The 20,591-nt window shown below is 42.0% G+C and overlaps 1 protein-coding gene across 4 annotated transcripts in view; it reads left to right on the top strand.

The window, feature by feature from the left end:
• The first annotated feature begins 2,383 nt into the window (after positions 1-2,383).
• Positions 2,384-20,591, top strand: part of STK32A (serine/threonine kinase 32A) — a 73,144-nt gene continuing 54,936 nt past the window's right edge. The window contains exons 1-2 of one of the 4 annotated variants that reach the window (XM_082213504.1): positions 2,384-2,888; positions 10,202-10,368. In XM_082213504.1, the coding sequence (XP_082069630.1) occupies positions 10,317-10,368 (52 nt within the window). In that variant the 5' untranslated portion in view covers positions 2,384-2,888; positions 10,202-10,316. Of the gene's footprint in view, positions 2,889-3,152; positions 3,181-3,514; positions 3,552-4,841; positions 4,865-10,201; positions 10,369-20,591 lie in introns of those variants that run through there. The other 3 variants (XM_082213506.1, XM_082213505.1, XM_082213507.1) reach the window with 3 other exon arrangements.

The following is a 20,591-nucleotide window of genomic DNA, read 5'->3' as shown; positions in this document are numbered from 1 at the left end:
AAATTTAGCTCCACACTCTCTATGGCTTCTCTGCCCCAAGAAGCTTTCTGCATCTTTACAAGAAGTGAGAATTGGCCCATGATGTGTGTGTTTTCCTCACCCTTGGTGCTGCATTGATGGCACAGGCAGTATGTGGGCAGAATTTCCCCTCTATGCCATTCCTAAGGGGAGCAAACTGGCTCAGACTGTGTACTTGGTAATCTCCATGACATCTTAGCCCACAGTATTATTTTTGCTCTGAACATCTATGTAAAAAGTACTGTGCCATCCAAAATATATCTTCTCTCACCTAATAAAAAATAAGAGGGGAGATATTTTTATTCTGTGGGATCAGTTTAACTACTGAAACTCTGACATATCTACCCCCTCAAATAAAAGATGGTCATACTCCATACATATAGTATGGAGCAGTAACTTGACCTGTGCTTCAAGTTGCATATGGAATCCACCCTATTTTCCTGTCTTTCCTTATAGAAGCCTTTCATTCATAGCTTAGGGTTGTTGCAGGCTGTGTGGATTTCCCTAAATTCTATCAGTTCCAATGTAACTAGGTTCTTTCTGTAAATGAGTGTCCTGAGGGAGAGAGTGAGGTGCTATGAGTAGAATTTCACTTTGCACAATGAATGCTTGGCTAGAGCCACTGTGAAGATTAGTTATAGGAAAGTAACTATTATCGTTTCCCAGTCTTTAAAACTGGGAGGATTGGTTTCTTATCCTTCCTTTCCCTTTTCATGATACCTACAAATACTAGGTAAAAATAACTATTTCTCTGTTATTGTTCTGCAAGGGAATGATTGAAATATAAAACCTATATGATAGCAGGTTTAAATTTTTGAAAGACACTTCACAAATCATTTTTGTTGCTTAATGGAATACCATCAATTTGCATGTAACTCTTTGATAAGGAAATTAAGTATCATCACTCGTGCTGTCAACCTCTCAATAATTTTTAATCAATTAATTATCTGGCTTTTAAGTGATGAAATAATTAACTGATTACATGTAAATAAATTTACATATTATGAAACCCTCTTAGTTATCCGGCTTTTAACTGATGAATTAATTGACTGATTAAATCTACATAAATTTACATATTGCAAAGCCTCAGTTAAAGTGTCTCTGAGGACCATGAAGGAAAAGTACACTTTCTCTTAAGTGTGTCAAAAGTTGCAACTTAATACATACTATACTGACTGCATCATCATATAGGTAGTCACTAGGTGGCACTGGACTTTACCTGGATGGAGGAATTCCTTAGGGAGTGAAGTTCTCCCCGGCTTCCCGAGTGCCTTGCCCAATCCTATACGTTTACTCAGAAGTAAAACCCACTTACCAAGTGAGCATATGACTGCAGCTCAAAACCACCAGACTTAAAAGACACATTGATGTTGATTGTTGTAGCAAAACGGTCACCTTTCTTTAAAAGTAGCTCTTGGTATAGAAATGAAAGTCTAAATGGTTTCACATACCTTATTTTTCAACCTGCTAGCTTTTGATTCAAGCTGGAGAACAAGCCACATTCCAGAGGTTACCCGCACTCGGGACATTGGGTGCAGGAGGAGAATGAATGCCTTTTTGTTACATGTCTGGACCAAGTACCCTTACCCAGACTTTGGCTTGTTGCCAGCTCCATCAATAAATTGGTGGACAAGTGCTTTAGTAGCTGAATAACCACACCAATTAATGTTTAACTGCGCAGTTTAGAGGTAAAGCAGATGCGCAAAAGTAGCACTTCCAAGGACCACCATGCACTTGATGCAAGGTTCCTGTGTCCTAAGCGGTCCTCAGATTCTACATTTCAGGAGCGCAGATGCTGACACGCCCTCCTCCAATTTGGAGAAGGGATTGCACGGTTTAAGGGAGTGGCTCTCCTCTCGCCTCTCAGAGAAACGTGAGCAACTGATGGCTTATGCAGGCTTCATGTCATTGGTCCTGATGCCCCTCGCACTACCTAGGCAGGCACGCTCTGAAGTTATTTTCAAGCCCGGGGGCAATTTCACGAACCATTAGCCCTACCTGTGCGCTTACAGGCCGTGCTGGATTCAGGCCAAAAGAGCTAGCTCGGTTCCTGGCCGGAACCGAAGCCACCGTGCATGGGACGCGAGAAGTGCTGCATGAGATGCATGGTTTTAATGCAGATATCTGGGGGCGGAGAGGAGATTCTCGCTCAATGGTCCCAAAATCCCTTTGCCAATGAAACGCCAGTAACAGTCTTTGCAGCATCATTTGCATTCTTTTCATGCTTTCTCATTGGGATGCTGGGGGTTCCTGCCTAGAAAGAAAAAGGGGGGAAAGGGAGACTGTCCTCGCCCCCAAGCAACTACTTAAAGGATCTCTGGAAAGTGCTGATCTGCATAAAGCCTTTAAGCGACACGGTGTGTCAGGCGGACCCGGCCGGCGTGCTTTTGATTCGTCTGCAGTTGCAGAAACGCTGCCAATTCGATCACAGCGTTAACTACAGTTGCAGTGGCTGGCCGCTGCTTCTACCGTATCTCTCTCTCTCTCTCTGAAGATCCCCTCCTGCTCGTTCTCCTCTCCTTCCGACTTTTTTTTTTTTATTTCCTGTCCTCTGCGCGCGTTTATGTGCGTCTTTGCAACCGTTGCTGTTGTCTGGTTTGTTTCACCCCCCTTGTGACTACCGCAGGCTCCTCCTGCAATCTGCAAGAGGGGAAACTTCCCTGCAATAGCGGCTCGGGCTCTTCTCCCAAGTGTCCTTGCCTCCAGCCGAGATCCTGCAAAAAGCAACCTGGGCAGGCAAAAGCCACCCACAAAGTGTCACTCCGCACCAGCGCACTCACCTCTCCCGGTTCCTCTTGCTCTGCAGCTTCAGGTTGTTGCTGTTGATGCTGGCTTCCGTACTCTGGTCTTTCTGCCCTCCCTAAAACAAGGTAAGAAAGGTAGCTTTTGTATTCGTTTCACCCTCTAAGGTTTCCAACCAGGAAGTAGCTCTCTCTCTCTCTCTCTCTCTCTCTCTCTCGCTCGCTCGCTCGCTCGCTCTCTCTCGCTTATCGATGCCCCTATGGTTTTGGGCATTCTTTTATAAGGATGCTGGCTTGTAGAGAAGTTAACTTTCCCCCTCCGCTCATGGTTAGTAACTTTGAATGTTTACATATCCCTAGCGAAGACTCCAACTGCAGTTGCCACTAGCAGGACAAGCGCTTGCAGCTTGAATAGTGCTAGGTGTGTGTGCCCTGAAAGAACAATTATGGGTCAAGCTAACTGAATACTTTTAACTGAAGTCCTTGTTCTTGTGTGCATCTGCAGGGCTTTCAGAACCAAGTTGGGGGTCAGAACACTGTGGAACAGTATGGGTTGAAATTCAAGGGTTTCAGTGGGTCAAACCTAAAAGGGACTCAGCTAGATTGGTAAATAAAAAGCGATTTATATGCGTTGCATATGCGATATAACGTTGTGCCGCCAGATGGCGCTGTGAAGCCCCTCCTTTTCTCTACCTGTTTTCCCTGTTTAAATTTACAACGCTTTTAACTGAAACGCTTCTTTGATGTGTCTAGCTAGATCCAGCCTCAGTATAAGAGTTTTAGAGACAAAAGGTTGGTTTTTTTAATGACCCAAGTTTCTTCCTAAACCACAGTATTTTATATTTGCATCTCCCCAACCTTTTAAAGTATTTAAAAACTGTAGAACTATAATTCATTTTCTTCAAAATAACTATTTGATTCTCACAAATCCAACAGCTTTAGCATAAAGCCATAATTTTTATTTCATGATTTTCATTCTCAGCAGCTGAATAACTTTTTTTTAAAGAGCCAAGTACTGTTATAGTTTTACTTTGACATCTTTGCATGCATGGGGTCTCAGCAAGGAAGTGCTGTGCTAATTAAATCAATGATTTTGATTTACCCCCATACTAAGTTCCCTTCTGCCCCCCCCTTTCTCTCCTCCAGTTATTAGTCTGTTTACTGTTCCATTAATGGAACCACGAATACTGTGATCAATAAAGGGATAACATCAGAGCATTAAAAAGCTGGAACCCTGAGGAGATGTGCAGTGACCGATTAATAAAGTTCAGCAATGTTTTGAATTGTCGACAAAAGCCGTAGCAAAGTATGCAAGGGCTTATGGATTCCTGTCTCTCAATTACCTAAGCCATTAAAATGTATATTTGTGACGCATAAAAAATTAGTATGTTTGCTCTCCAAAGCTAATCATACCCAGAGGAGACCCATTGAAAACAGTGTTCTTAAGATACCTAAGCTTTTTAATTTCACTAGGTCTACTCTGGATACAATTTGGTTGGAGATCACCTTATGAGATGTTCAAAACCCTGCCACTTAGCCATGAAATCTTGGTATTTTTTCCACCCATCCTTAAAAAAAATTGCTTGCATGAATAGATGTAGAAACACTTTGTTCAACACATTGACATTTTGATTTCTTCTGGAGATTATATGGAGGGTTCTTTATTTTTATTATAATTTATATAATAGGGATAAAAAACTTTAAGAAGATAGCAATTATTTAAAAGAATATAGGCAGGCTCCTGTGCCCACTTAACCTTGAACTCAGTGGGACTTACTTCTGAGTAAGGCTCCGTTAGGCTGCAATTCTAAATATACTTATAGGACGCAAACTCTATTGAACACAGTGGGACTTACATCTAAGAAAACATATTTAGGATTAAACAACATAAATCAGGAACCTGGTGAGGAAAAAAATACCTAAACTGGGGTGATAAGTAATAGAAGGTTTTAATAACAACATGCATATCAGAGTCACTAAGTATCCTTGAAACTAGGCAAATGAAAAAGCCCCCAAACAACCCACAATTTTGAAAGGCGAGGCCTGAATCCCTTCTGAGATGTCTGTGTGTCAGTGGTCTACCAGGAAGGACATCAATAAGGCTTGTATGTTTCTATTTAACAAGTGCACATAAATGATGTGGCAACTGACTTTTATAGCTACTTATGATGAGACATAATTTTAGCATCCTGTTTTATGGATGATATCACCGCATAATGTCATGCATGCTGTGTTTTTCCTCTCTTTCTCTTCAGGTCAGGAGAAGCACTAATCTTTACTGTAGCATTTTTCACTGCAATGGGGGAAGCATTCTCCCAATTCTTCCTTCTCTGTGAGCAAGATTCTTGTTGTTTCAAAATAGATGACTGTATTATTTTTACTTATTTATTTAATTTATATACCACCTTATACCTGGAGGTCTCAGGGCGGTTCTTGGCTTTGTCCAAGGTGTTTGTTTCTTAGCTATCTTTAAGAAGAAAAGAATAGTAGAAGGAAATATGGTTCTTAAATCAGACAATTAACTAATTATTGGACTTTCATTATAACAAGCTTTATTGGGAAGGACCATATCTCAATGGCGAGGCACATACTCTGCATTTGCAAGGTCCCATGTTCAATTCCTGGTATCTCCAGGTAGGGCTGGGACCACCCACTGCCCAAAACCCTGGAGCATTGCTTCCAGTCAGTGTGGGCAATACTGGACTAGGTGGACAAAGATTCTGATTTTGGAATAAGGCAGGTTGCTGTTTTCCTAGGTCTGGTGCATTTCTAGTACAGGTTATGGCAATCTGAACTTCATAGGGACTTTTCTGAGATTTGTAACATGCTTTGGAGAGAGGACTCACTAGTGACCGAGCGGAAGCTGCCTTAGAACAGGTCAAAATGTTCATCCATCTAGCCCAGTATTGCCTACCCTGACTGTCAGCTGCTATCCAGAGTCTTGGGAGAGATCTTTCCTATCACTTTGCACCTGACCTTTTTAGCTGGAAGTGCTGGAAACCTCTGCATTCCTGCTCTAGCACTGAACTAGGGGGCCTCCCCTAAGTGAGGGAAGTTCCGCTTTTTTCCTGAGCGCCTTCAGCCAAATCTCAGCTCTGCACTTTGCACGTTTGGGCCCTGTGAAAAGGTTGTGATGATGGCAGCACTTTTGTTTTACTACTAGATCAATAGTGAGAGCATGCTTTATGCAGAAATCATCTTTACTCCCAACAAAGTGGGGTGTAAAAATATTAGAGCAGTTTATGTTTCATTCTCAGTTCACACACCCTGTTCTCTTCTACACATGAGAAGCCCTGCTGAGTGCATTTTTGCATGTGTGAACTGGATGGATGCAAGCAGCAAGAGAGAAAAACGTGCTGTTAATGGTCATGCATATGTCTCTGGATGCCGCATCTATGACTCTTCATTTAATATGTGCCAGAGGTTGGTCAGCCTGAGGTGCGAATGAATAATCCAGGGACACTTAATGCTTTGACTTTGTTAAAGCTAGGTAGGTATGGGCTTGTTCTGTACTTGGGTGAACAGTCACTGAAACCAAGAAAAGTTGCTTTGAGCCTGCTAAAGTAAGAGTTGGCTATTAATAGAAATATATGTGAAAATGTGGCTTTTCTTCATGACTATCCTGATTCACTTATTGCATGTGCATGCTATGACTTACCAGGACAACTGCTTTGCACTTCCCTCTTATTTACTACTATGCTGTGCTAAGACAGGGTTTGACTAAGTGCTTCTTCCAAAATATGGTTCATGGTTAGGCTCTCTCTACACTAACTGTAAGCTGTAGCCAAGGTTTGTTCTTGGCTATAGCTTGTGGTTAGCAAGGAGAGAGCTGAACCCCAAGCCTAAGGGCTGTGCAGAAGCAAAACTTGGTTAGGAGCAAAGTGGTTGCAAGCCCCTTCAGGATCCCACACCTTTGTGCATCCCCAGTAAGTCATAGTTTGGCTTCTTGTGCCGTGCAAACCAGGCCATTGTCAGCACTACTTAATGCATCAAAAGGACATAACATTGTTTGACTCCCAAGACAAAGTGTGAACCTTATAAAAATATGTGTGATCTTGAGGCTTTTCCCTCTGAAAAAAAAGTCATTCAGCAAGTTTTACCTTTCGGATACCCCTCTTCACAAGCTTCTTCCTTCCCAAGCTCCTTGTACCCCCATAAGTCCAAAGATGCTCCTTGATGCAACATTGCTTCAGAGTTTCACTCACACAGGGACTAAGGAGAGTAGCAGCTTCTTGAATGGGATTTCTTGAGGATACACAAGACTGGCTAGTTGGTACCTTTTTGGGGGCTTATAAAAAATTATGGCAACAGATCAGGCATCAGTGGTGCTGAGGTGTAATTATGTGCAGCATTGTGGCCTGTGTATCTGAGTTTAAGTCTAGGTGTGTACAGACACTTCAGGTTACAGACGCTTCAGGTTACAGACTCCGCTAACCCAGAAATAGTACCTCGGGTTAAGAACTTTACTTCAGGATGAGAACAGAAATCGTGCGGTGGCAGCGGCGGGAGGCCCCATTAGCTAAAGTTGTACCTCAGGTTAAGAACACATTTCAGGTTAAGAACGGACCCAGATCGAATTAAGTTCCTAACCTGAGGTACCACTGTATTTAATGGTTTCTCTGGTGTTCTTGAATCAAGGCACCTGGCAGCGAGTTTCCTTTAAATCTGTTTGGATTAAAGCTGGTTTAGGTAGTAGGAGAGCATGAAAGAATCATAGAACTGTAGAGTTGGAAGGGATCCCCCCAAGGGTCATCTAGTCTATCCCCTGCAATGCAGGAATCTCAACTAAAGCATCCATGAGTGATGGCCACCCAAACCTCTGTTCAAAAACTTCCAAGGAAGGAGAGTTCACCAGCTCTTGAAGGCAGTCCACTCCACTGTTGAACAGCTCTTACCATCAGGAAGTTCTTCCTAATGTTTTGTCAGAATCTCCTTTCTTGTAATTTGGATCCATTGGCTTGGGTCTTACGCTGTGTAGCAGCAGAATACAAGCTTGGTCCTTCTTCCATGTGAGAGCCTGAAACCGAAATGTATATGAAAGACCAGAAGAGAGGAAGATGACCACAGCTTGATCAGTGTCAGAAGCTGAAATTTTAGTATTTATTTATAAATAATAGTAAGTGAAATTATGTACAGAGTGGATAAAAGCATAAAAACATCACAAGACCAAACAAGGAGCCAGAGGACAAAAAAAAAATAGTGGAGCATGCAAAACAAAGCAAAACCAACTTAAAAGTAGAATGCGTAAAATAGTACAGCCGGCAGCAATAAAACAATGTTTGCCTGATTTTATTGAATTATTAAAAAACACAGGTGTTTTTTGTGGGGAGAGAACACAACTTTTGTTTCGCTTTTTGGTTGCACAGAACTCTTCAGCAGAGTGGTACCAATTTGTCAGCCACATAGGGCTAAACAAGTGACCATGTGACAAACACATGTAGCACTTTAAAAAACCCATAAAAGGCAGAATATCTAAAGACTATTCTAAAGCTGTTGTATAGCAAACAGAAGAAAGTTGAGTTAAAGTGAATATTTGGTCCTTGGCAACCCTCCACCTTTCATGCCAATTCTTAAACCTTAACATTTCCAGAATTCTGAAAAGTCTGCTCAAACTACATTACCTGATTAGGTTTCATATTGTGCATGCTACTATAACACAGAAAAGAATTTCTTAAGCAGTATTTTCAGCCAATCTGCTTGACTCTCCTTCTGTTTTCTTTCCCATTTCCTTCTGATATGCTTAAAACTCTTTCATTACCCCATCTCTACCTCTGTAATGGTTTTCAGCCAACCAAAGACAGCCATTATCTGCAAAATGGTACGTCAAGACTTAAAAATGTTGGCTCTAGCAGAGAACTGCCATATCTGGACCTCAATAAGGCAACTCATTGAGTATAAGAAGAGTGCTGCTGGATCAAACAGACAAAAGAGCAATCTAGTCCAGGATCCTGTTCTTACAGGGAATCCTGAGATCACGACATGAGTGCATTAGCATTCTCCCCACTTGTGATGTAGTACACAGAGGCAAACTGTGCTCCGTAGACTCAGAGCATAGCCATCTTGGCTCCTAACCACTGACAGCTTTGTCCTCCATGAATTTGTCTAGTCCTCCTAGAGCTGTCCAAGGTTGGTGAGCATCACTTCTTTTTGTGGAAAGAAATCCCATAGTTTAAAGAAGCAGTAGTTGGCATCATCATCCAACATTCAGCTTCACTGGCTGGCCCTGGGTTCTAGTATTATGACACAGGGGGAGAACGTGTCTTTGACCACACCGTTTGTATCTTAAACACCTCTAACAAGCCTCTCCTTAGCTCTTACTCACCTTTTCTCTAAACTAAAAAACCTCAAATGCTGTAAGCATTCCTCATAGGAGAGCTGCTCCAGCCCTTTGATGGTTTTGAATGCCCTTTGCTGAACCTTTTCTTGCCTCCAAGGTGGGTAAGCACTTCTTTTCAGCCTGCTAAACCCGATGGGGCCGGAGTAACATTTTCTGCATTGCTTGCATTTACGTGTGCCAGGTTGAGACCTTATTAATTATGTTTACACATAAATGCTTGAAGTTCGGTCCCTGCTTCCGGGTTGCGTATCAGACAGTCCTGCAGCCAGCAGACTGCGGAAGAGACAATGAATCAAGGCACCATAATGAAAAATATCTAGCCTGATTTATGCGTTCATTGTACTTAACCACCTCATAAAGTAGCTTCCAGGTGTTTTTTTAAAAAAGAGGAGAGATGTGAATACAGACGCTTTCTGGTAACTGGTTTTATATACATGGTGGGGGCTCTCTGGTTTTTTGTTGTTGAAGTTTTATTGAAATAGAATGAGGACTATAAAACCAAGATAAAAATGGTTTCATGGGAGCAGTGCAGGGATCATGATTATAAACTGAGTCAGTAATCATGACAGCCAAATTTCTTACTTTTCCACAGATAGAGAGGTTTGTGCTTACACGCTGGAGGAATAAGAGATCAAATATATACATGGTTCTGTGTTCCTCCTTGGGGAGTTTCAGGGAATACAATAAGAAAGTTTAATATGCTTCCTTTCAAATGAGAGCAGCAAAGGTGAAGTGGCACACCCTCTGTTTCTCATGTTTAGTCCGAAAAGGAATTAAGATTTCCATAAGCAAGTGGAATTTATACCAGCTTGGCTGTTCTGCATAGAAAGCAAGATGACAGCCACCGTTGTAGAATCATGCAAAGAGGTAGAGGTGATCTTGTTGAGGTAGTCAGAGAAAAGTCAATAGGTCTACTCCTAGGAGAGAGAAAAATCTGTCAGCATCAGTGCCCTTGTGTGTCCTTTTTAAGGGCCTCTCCCCCTTCCATTTATTTTTTATTAACACTCCTGTCAAAATGTGACAAATTTGTGTGGTTCATACAGTTTTTCAATTTTGATGTCAGCTGTGTCCCCCCCCTTCCTTTCTGTTTTTCCCTCCCCACCAGGGTCCACCGGCAGGAAGATCTACAGATCTGCCAACTCTGAGTGAGTTAATAACTCGCTCTTAGCACTTTGAATTTAAAGGATGATGTAAGTGAGGAGCTTCCAGCCAAATCCAACATGGGCGCAAACACCTCCAGCAAGTCACCACCATTTGACGAGAACGAAGACGGTAAGAACACTGTGTGGTGATTGAAATAGCTTTGTTCAGTAAGACACTGGGAGAGAGAGAGGTGCCTGAGAAATCCTACATTGCAGCTCCTTTTAAAGCACTTCCTCTCCGTCACGGGCCAGGCAGCACAGATATCTCAATTTGTGTCATTGTTGTTAATCCCCCTTTGGGGAACTAAATGAATATCTGGTTTGGGTGGTAATTTAGTTTGCAGCATGAAGCTCTTTTGGACTTTAAAATGGTAAAATATCATTATTTAAGAGGAGCAAAATTCAAAAGAACTTGGGTAGTATTTCAGAGTCATTCCAAGGACTCGAAACATTACGCCTATTTTCAGGTGCTTTCTCTCCACTCCACCCCCCACCTCTGCCACGAATGACTCCATTAGTCCTTAAGGAGGTGGAAAAATATGTCGCAGAGGTGAAATAGGGGCTTTTGGTCTAATCACTGTTCTGCCCTCTCCCTTTAGCATTTTCCATCCAGAGCAAGGGCCTTCTCTGTAGTGGTGCCCATCTTGTGGAATGACCTCCCATCAGATGTCAAAGGAATAAACATTATATAGACATTTGAAGGCAGCTGTGTATTGAGAAGCTTCTAATGTGTGAAGTTCTGTTGTGTTTTTGGATATTCTGTTGGAAGCCACCCAGAGTGGCTGGGACAACCCAGGCAGATGGGCGGGGTACAAAAAAACAAATTGTTGTTGCTGTTCAATTGATTCCAGAGCTATCACAAGGCAAACTCAACCCTATGACACTCACTCCTGCAACACCTCCTTGTTCCAGGGTTTTTTCACTTTTGCATGGCTCCTATATATTTTGGAATTATAAAGATATATTTATACAGTGGTACCTCGGAATACATACGCTTCAGGTTACAGACTCCGCTAACCCAGAAATAGTACCTCAGGTTAAGAACTTTGCTTCAGGATGAGAACAGAAATTGTGCTCTGGTGGCACGGCAGTAGCGGGAGGCCCCATTAGCTAAAGTGGTGCTTCAGGTTAAGAACAGTTTCAGGTTAAGAACGGACCTCTGGAACGAATTAAGTACTTAACCCGAGGTACCACTGTATAAAGATATATTTATAATTTTATACAATGGGATTGCAGAACTTTGTTGTTGTTTTTCCTTGTGCCAGATGTCTGGGACCTGAACAGCTCCTGCCCCTTGGAAAAAAGAGGCTTTTAAACTGTCTCCTTTGAGCAATGCTCTTTTTCAGTACAAGTTCTGGCGCTACAAGACCCCTCCTTCTGCCAACAGCTTTGGAGCCGGTCACTCTTCACAACAAAGTCACAGCTGACACAGCAGGTTTCCCCTCTGTCTGATTTAAAGGGGAGCGATGCTTGGGGGGAGTCTGCACAACCCAGGCAAGCTGTGCTCACCTAAGAGGACAGCTCGCACAGGCACTTTTGTAGCAACTCATGAAATGAGATGCAACTGAAAGGTCAGGGCAGTGAAGTAGATCCACTTTGGCACAGAGTTCTGCAAAGGAGCACGTATCATGCTCTCCTGTACTTCGGTTCGCGGTTTTGCGTCCTGCAGGGTCCCCATGTAGCTGAGGCTCTGTTCCAAAACTTGCTCCCTCACTGCACTGGATAATTGGGCTATGTTTAGGCCAAAGACTCCCTTGTGCCTTTGGTCAGTCCATGTCCTCATGGAATCCCAGGACTTAATCTGAGTTGGAGTTCACCACAGATTAGAGCCAGTTCTTATCTTGAGGGTTCAGCCCTGGATCATGTGAGGTAATAACTGAGTGTCTTTAACCATGCTCAGATTGGTTTTGCTACACGGCCAACACGCATACTTCTGATATTGAGGAAAAGTTATTCAAAGGAAGCCCTGGTATCTTAGGTCTGAGAAATTAACCACAAATGGAATTGTTTCATAATGTCATTTTGTGATCATTGAATGCAAGGTTGGAGTTGCGTGTGATGCCCAAAGCATTTGAGGATTAAACACATAACACACATACAGTGGTGCCCCGCAAGACGAAATTAATTCGTTCCGCAAGTTTTGTCGTCTAGCGAATTTTTCGTCTTGCGAATCACGAAATCCCATAGGAATGCATTGAAATTCAATTAATGCGTTCCTATGGTCAAAAAAAGTCCAAACAAAGCCAAATTTGGTACAACAACAGTTTATTAACTGCTCTTTAAAGTCACACGTACTGTAAAGAGCAGTTCAAAAATTGAAGGGAAAATAAATTAACTTTATAAACAAAACATGTCTTTGTTTTTAGACAAAGGAAACAAAGTCGTGAGACGTTTTCATCTTGCGAAGCAAGCCCATAGGGAAATTCGTCTTGCGAGGCAAATCGAAAACGGAAAAACCTTTCGTCTAGCGAGTTTTTTGTCTTGCGAGGCATTCGTCTTGCGAGGTACCACTGTACACAAGCAGGGAACTGGGGGCTCCATCACAATATGGGAAATGGTATTGGTATGACTTTGGCGTAGGAAACTTTGCCTGCCTCTGTGCGTGCATTGTCATATGTGATTAATGCCAAGCATGTGTTTTGCTGGGCAACCTTCATGCCAGAAAGCCCTGACTGGTGCTCAGCAACTACACTGTGTGCACAGGGCAAAATACACACATCAACATTTATGAAGGCACATGCTAATTTGGAAGTAATATCTGTGTTTGAAATGTGTCACAGGTAAAGATACTAATTTTATGGTGTCTTGCCTGGCTCAAGAGTGTGTGTACTGTATATACGTATAATGTATGGAGTGAAGCAGAAGAGCAAGGAAAGTGTAGATCAAAGGACCCATCTTCTCTAGCCAGGAAAAAAGAAACTAAAGCCCTTCTTATGGTGCCTGCAGTGCACTTAAATGCTGTTCCTTCTGAAAGTACAGCAATTTGTTCCAGTAGTGTATTCTTCTCTAATCTCCCAAATCATTTTGTTCTGATTCTGTAATAATCATTGCAGCCAATTTCCTCTCCATGAACCTAAGACCAAATTTCAGTCATTAAAAAAAAAATTCTGATCCTCAGTGCACTCCGCAAGCATGGATATTTCAAGCATGGAACTGCTGGCACAAATTATTTGATGATTAGGTTGATTGTGTACTTAGGAAATTTATGGTGATGCCCTCTGAATGTCATAATTTCCATTACTGCATGCTGTACTGCTGGACCCTGTGTTAAATGCTGAGTAAGTGCGTGGACAACAATTCCCTCCATATTTGGCTAGAGTGACTGTGGGCTTTGTTTCAAAATTAATAGTGCTATTGTTTGGGTTTTTTGGTTTTGTGTATGCATGCATTAAAGTAATTGAAAACTATGATGGGGCAATGCCACCCTGAAATTATCCTGGGAACTGCAAATTATATTCTTGTGCATGCAAGCATTTTGTATTGGCATCTGTTGTAAAGCAGTCTCTGGTGCAGTCTCAGCAGTATTGATAGATGTTTTTGTTTTGCACTTTTCTGAGAGTGGGAAACCTAAGGAGGAAATTCTGTAGTCTTATGGTACACCCTCTCCGTCTTAGTCAGATATGGTACCCATAGACTTATAGGGTGTCTGTGTGCATAAACACTAGTAACTGATGAGTTTGAGAAACACAGGCATACTGAAAAAAAACGTGGGAAGAATCCACATTAAAAACGGTTGAAAGTGGTTTGATTGGGGTATCGGCACCACTTCTCATGGCACACAAATATTTATTTTACACTGGTCAATATGTTGTGCAGGGATTTAGGGGATCTTAGCTGATTGGTAGCGCATCTGCCTTGCATGCAGCAGGTCCCAGTTTCAACTCCCAGCATCTCACGTAGGAAGATGTCCCCCTGCCTGAAACCCTGGAGAGCCACTGTCACTCAGAGTAGCCAATATTGAGTTGGATGAACCAATAGTCTTGACTCCTTAGAATGGCAGCTACGTATGTTCTGGCAAAGCAAAGATGCAAGAAAAACCCTGCACAGCCTTTCTAAAAGAGGCGGAAGTGGGATGAACAGGCACACCATGAGCAGGTATTCCCCCATTCATGCTGCTTTAAGCTCTGTGGAAAAAGAGGCTCCAGAATGTTAGGATTGGTGGACTGGAGGCAAGCTAATGCTTCAACCAGCAGTCAAGCAAGGATAGGCAGTCTTCAGTGTCACTCAGACTCAGGAAACCAGACCAGAGTAGATAACATTACAGAGCCTTATCGGGACACTGTAGATCTTTGTTTCACCTGAATCTCACTGGGTTGAAAGCTGCTGTACCACCCTATAGATTCGCTTAGTTTTGTTTGTAGTATTTATATACCACTTCATATACCCAGAGTTGGCCCTAAGCAATAGTAAAATGCAAAATACATTTTAAAAAATGAGCAAAACAATAAAAATATAAAATATCATAGAATCATAGAGTTGGAAGGGACCCTGAGGGTCATCTAGTCCAACCCCCAGCAAAGCAGGAATATGGACCCATATGGGGATCAAACCCATGACCTTGGTGATAATAGCACCACACTCTAACCAACTGCATGTTCATCCAAAGAAAAAGTTGTATCATACAGCACACCCTGTCTAAACAGTATGAACCCTAGTAGACACCCAAAGGCCAGCCATCAGTGCTCTCCAAATGCCTGCATGTGATGGTGCTGCAATGCAGCAGAGATCAGACCAGGAGTTCCTTCCACCTCCAAATTACCACTATGGTGCAGGGTTAAGGTGCTTGGGCTTTGCTGCTGCAGCCCCCTGGTTAAGGTTCCTTCCACAGTGTGCTAGTCCTTTGATGGTGAGAAACCTTTGTTGATAAATCTGCCACCTGCAGGGCTTTCTCAGGTCTTTTCTTCAAGCTTGTAACTTGGATACAGACTATCTTCTTCTTCTTAAAACAAAGCCTTAAGAAGCTGGAAACTTCTCAGCAACACTGGGTAGTGCTCCCAAGATGAAGGTGTAGAAAATCAAGACACCAATATTTTAAAGGGAATCCATTACATTGTAGGGAAGTGTGAGACAATGAGGGAAATCCATAATGTTAGGCGAGGCAGCAATCTTGTGTGGGTAAGATGATCTTCCTTTAAAATATTTCACATTTAAGCAACCACATTATGCCTTTTGTGATCTGTGACCCATGCAGCAACAGTATTCAAGATTAATCTGCTGCCTAGACACCATCAATCTTACAGGAGAGGTCTTTTCCCGTGAAAGGGGCCAGCTTTTGAAGCCTCACGGCGGTCTTTAGGGTTCTTCAAGGAATCATAAAACAGACCCAAGTTGGCACTTCTTCTGATAAACAGCATCTTTATGATGCCTGAAAGTGGTTGCTTCCTGATCAATAAAAGGGGCTGCTTGATCATGGGTGTTTATTCCTGGAAATGTGTGCAGAAACTAAATACTGAATAGAGCCACAAACTCCAGTCTGAAAATGGACTAACTGAGCCTCCCCTCTTCCCCTGATTCACCACCATCCCAAAACTTGTATTTGGACCATTCTGCAACAAGCTTCACCGTATCCCATTTACCCTTCCCTGTTTATTTCCCCTTCAAGCTTCCTCCTTTTCAGCCTGCATTTAGTTCTGGTTTGGACCAAAACTTTGTGTCTCCTCTACCTGCAGCTTTCACCTTTAGTCAGAGCAGGAGCCTTCTCTTGGTTCTCATTTCATTCTGAAGTACAGGTAGCTCACAACTTATGCACGTTTAACTTGTGCTCATTCAGCTTTATGCACTTGGAATAATGATGATGATGATGGGGGTGGACATCCAGGAAAAAGACTTTGGCAATCTTTTGTGCCATTGAACCCAAGGTGTTTTGACTATACGCGAACCTGCCTGGGTTTTGAGATCTTCAGGGGAGGTGCTCTTCTCCAGGTCCCCCTACCTTCACAAGCATGATTGGTGGAGATGCAGGAAAGGGACTTCTCAATGGCTGCTCCCAGACTTTGGAACTCCCTAGAAAAGCTAGACTGGCTCCTTCCTGGTTGTCCTTCTACTAGTAGATGAATTGACTTGAGGAATTGATTCTTTTTAATTAAAGGGTTGGTGCCATGCTGTTTTTATTGTAATTATGGGTATCTTTTAAACAGATTTTATATATGTATATAGTTTTGATTCCATTAATGCTTAATTATATTTAAATAATTGCTTTTAATATGTTTTTTGCAGTTCTTGTTTTTATCTGTAAGCTGCCTTGAGTCCCATCAGACTCAAAAGGAAAAAGGCAGAGTAATAACAATAACAATAATTTCAACCAAGAGATACTGACTCATAGCCACCCTTTGGGTCATAATCCCAAAGTATTAGAGAATGCCACCCTTGGATGCATTACAATAAAATGCAGCCATCAGGGCTTGGTATATGGCACAAGCCCTCTTGCTTCTGTCCCAAGGTGATTCTGCCACTTGTCCTTGCAGTAGCTGTCCATCTGTAGTTTAGGCAGTGAAGTTTAGGAATTAATTCACTTAGGGTAAGTAATGTTTCTAGTGCTCTGTGATTCTGTGCACTTTGGGCTTGTGGGTGAAAGGTGTACTGACAAACAGCATCTAATCTAATATAACAACTGTTTTATACTCATTTCCAGTTAGGAAAACAGGAGCACAGAAGTGGCGTGTTGATTGGCGCATTTGCTGCCAGCATTTTTTGCTGCAACACTGATTTTCCAAGTCCTGTTTTTCCTTTGGCTGTTAGCTTAGCCTTAAAGCAACAAGGAACACATCAGGTTCGGGTAGCTAAATAATAACAACGTCCTAGTAAAAGATGCTTCTGTTGAAGTTGCCAGCACCTTTTCTTCTTTCTGCATATTGGCATGGCAAGTCATTATCAGTAAACATTTATCACTTATGTCACTGCTGGTGTTCAGGTTACAGTATCAAGGGATTCATTATTCATGTCGTTTGGACCAGTGCGTTGAAGGTATGCCTCTTTAGGGGATGGGAGCTAACAAAAGAATACATTTCGGGCAGAGCCTCAAATTTAATTAACTCACTTTCTCCTCTCTGAACTCGCCCATCTCTAGAAAAACAACGATGATAGATGAATTTTAGCAAGCGACTTTTCAAGACGGACTCTGTCACTATATTAGGAGATGGTCACTGAGTCATGGGCATAGCCAGAATTTATTTAAGAGAGGCAGACTTTATATGGGGAGAGGGGAGGCAGAACCGAGTTATCTGTGACACAATTAATCAGCTAGTTAAGTATTTGTACGGAGTGTTGGGATAGGAATGGGAAGATCTGGACTCAAATCCCTGTTCATCTATGAAGCATGGCCCTGCTATTGTTATTAGAGTAGAAGAAGGGTAGTATGCAATTGGTTTTAAAAAGAGAATAAAAGAATGATGCATTATAATAGCACCATTTCCTTCAACTTGCTTGGGGCAGGCTACGCGTGGTTGCTCTGTTTCATTGTCACAAAAACAAAGGGAAATTACTTGCCCAAGGCCACTCAAGAGGACAGATTTGTAGTGGTTAAATAATCTGACCTCTGCTCAATATTTAAAGCCAAAGCCCTGCTGTTTTAACCAGTGGTTATTCTTACAATGGCCAGCCAGATGCCTATGCGAAACCCCAAAGCAAGACCTGAGCAAAAGAGCATTCTCCCCTCTTGTGATTCCCAGCAGCTGGCATTCAGAGGCATACTGCCTTCAACAGTGATGGCAGAACATAGCCATTGATACTGGTACCCATTGATAGCCTTATCCTTCATGAATTTGTCTAATCCTCATTTAAGGTCATCCAAGGTGGTGGCTATCACTAACCTGTGAGGAAGTGAAATTCATAGTTGTGTGAAAAAGTACTTTCTTTTGCTTGTCCTGATGCAGCCAACATTCAGTGATCTTCCATGAAGTTCATTGAATGGCTTTGGGCAAGTCACTTGCTGCAGGTTGTTAGGAAGATAAAATGGGATGATACCATGTACCATAATAATTTTGCTTGCCAATTGGGGTGGGGAGGTGGGGGCATGGCAAGCAAATGCAATTACTTAAAGATTGTTATTCAGAAGTGTTTAAGAGGAGTGCTCAACATTATCTAAGGGTATATAATGTGTCAATAAGATATTATAAGCAAGTTGTTGGCAATAGGTTTTTGTTTGTGTGTGTGTCTTTTAAAAAAACTTACTGCATTTTTCCTGGAAAGGATAAATACTGATTAAATGGGGTGGGGGAATACGGGCTGGCATTTTGATGCTATAAATGTTGTGTGGATGCTGCAAAAAACTGCATGCATGAGGAGCAGCCATCCTAAGATAAACATATTTCTGGAAGTGTCCAGTGAGAAATAAAGTGGAGAAAAAATGAACAATTGCATCTCAACTCCAGATGTACTGCTATCCAAACTGTTAAAATCATCATCATCACCATCATTTTCATCCCAAATGCTGATCTGTAGATTTTTCCACACAGATCCAAGCTACTTAAACTGGCAAAACATTTGTAGAATGGGGTCATATTGCAAGAGCAAAAGACTTATATCCTCTTAGATTTTGTAAGAAAAGACACAATCACTTCAAGAGCCCTTGCAAAGTGCATTAATGTTCAAGTCCCATTGGAAATGATGATGCTACATGGTAAAGGTACAGCAAACTAATTTATACAGGGCTGAAAATGGCAAAGGGGACTTGCCCCATAGTTGTGAATTTAGCTGTGATACACACACACACTGTTTCTGGCCTGCATAATTAAGGAAATGCAACTTATACAGAAATATCTGATTCTAATTACTTGCCAAAAGTAATTTATCTCACTATTGACAGGTTAAGCTCTTCAATATTTGGGGTTTTTTTTGCCATTAATTGAACTCTTCAAATACATTTCCACAATAATTATAGCAGAGGCAATTACCTGATTTCCAGAGGCAATTAAAGGACACCTCCAGGAAGTTGGTGTGTTCCCCATCTTGTCAGGCACCTGCCTGACATTTGCTTCTAAAGCCAAGGTTATGTTTGTCTCTGGAAGGTCTGTTCTGTGGTTGTCAGCTCTAGAAGCAAGCAAGTGCTGTTGTAGATTGCAACGGACACATAGCGAATACATGTGGGTACACAGTGGTGTAGGGTGTTCAGGCAGAGATACTGCAGCAGCAAGGAAAGGACTAGGCGATGGAACCAACAACTGAGGCAGTAGTATGGATGGAGGTGCCACCAAGCCTCAGAGTCTAGAAGTTGCTTTAATGTTGTGGAGTGTCTTAAAACAAGGATTCTCCAGCTCCAAGTGCCACTATGTTTCACCATGCAGATGCTATAGGGGTGATATGGCAGCAGGGTTCAAGAGAAAGACCAGTAGGGTTCACTCAAGCATGCAACATGCTATTTTTAATTAGTTATTTAAACACAATAAAAACATATTCATCCCATTTTTTGGCCCCACTAAGGGCTCCACATATATAATTGCATCAGTAATCCTTACAGCAGCCACATGAGGCAGGCCAGGGTTATTATTCCTGCATTGCAGATGTGGGCTAATGCCTTGCTGACAGTCATCAAGAGAATTTTGGGGGTGCTGAAATTTGAACTGCAGGCTTCCCAGCTCATTCTTTTTGCAACTTCCCAGTGCCAGCTCTGCAAATAAGCAGAGAAAATTGCTGATGTGTGCTCTGTCTCCCTGACTGTTCCCAGAATGTGTCTTCATTGGACCAGCTTTATATTACGCCAGTCACTCTTCCTAATCACTATGACCTATCCATCTATATCCCTGCCCTTTGTGATTATAGTCATTGCTGGATATCAATATGCCTTTGTTTCTTTTCTCAGTCTGCTTCCTTGACCAACTTTAAAATACACTGTGAGCCTATGAGGTCTTTCCCTTTTAATTTGCTTATCCCAATATCAATCTAGCCACAGAAACCTATTATTTGCAGCTTAAGGAGTCAGTGATCCCGTTTGTGGTCATTCTTGACTTCCAGTGGTGAGATCAAGATAAAGACCTGGAAAAACAGGGGTTCATTTTCTATGGGCCTATGCCAGCGTTTGGGATTATTCTTTGCTATTAGATTTTCCAAAGTCTTTAGAAGCAGCTTTGTTGGTGTGGGTGTGTGGGTGTATCTGTGACCAAACTTCCAAAATAACTTGGCTAGTGATTCATAAGGGCTTAGTAACCAGCAGTTAATGTGTAATAGCTACATTGTTAATAGTTCAATCCTATGTGTTTTTACTTGGAAGTAAGTGCAAGTGTGAGACTTACTCCACAAGGAAATGTTTATAGGGTTACCACCTAAGGCCATTTTCACTCAAGAGGCCTGTGCACGTTGCTCTGTGAAACTGAAATTGTCCTGCATGCTCAATCACACCACAAATGCCTTTGTTCTGAA

The sequence above is a fragment of the Podarcis vaucheri genome (assembly GCF_965113315.1).
Source record: "Podarcis vaucheri genome assembly, chromosome: 2".
Lineage (NCBI taxonomy): Eukaryota > Metazoa > Chordata > Lepidosauria > Squamata > Lacertidae > Podarcis > Podarcis vaucheri.
The sequence above is the reverse complement of the archived record's forward strand: the minus strand, read 5'-3'. Positions and strand labels throughout refer to the sequence as shown.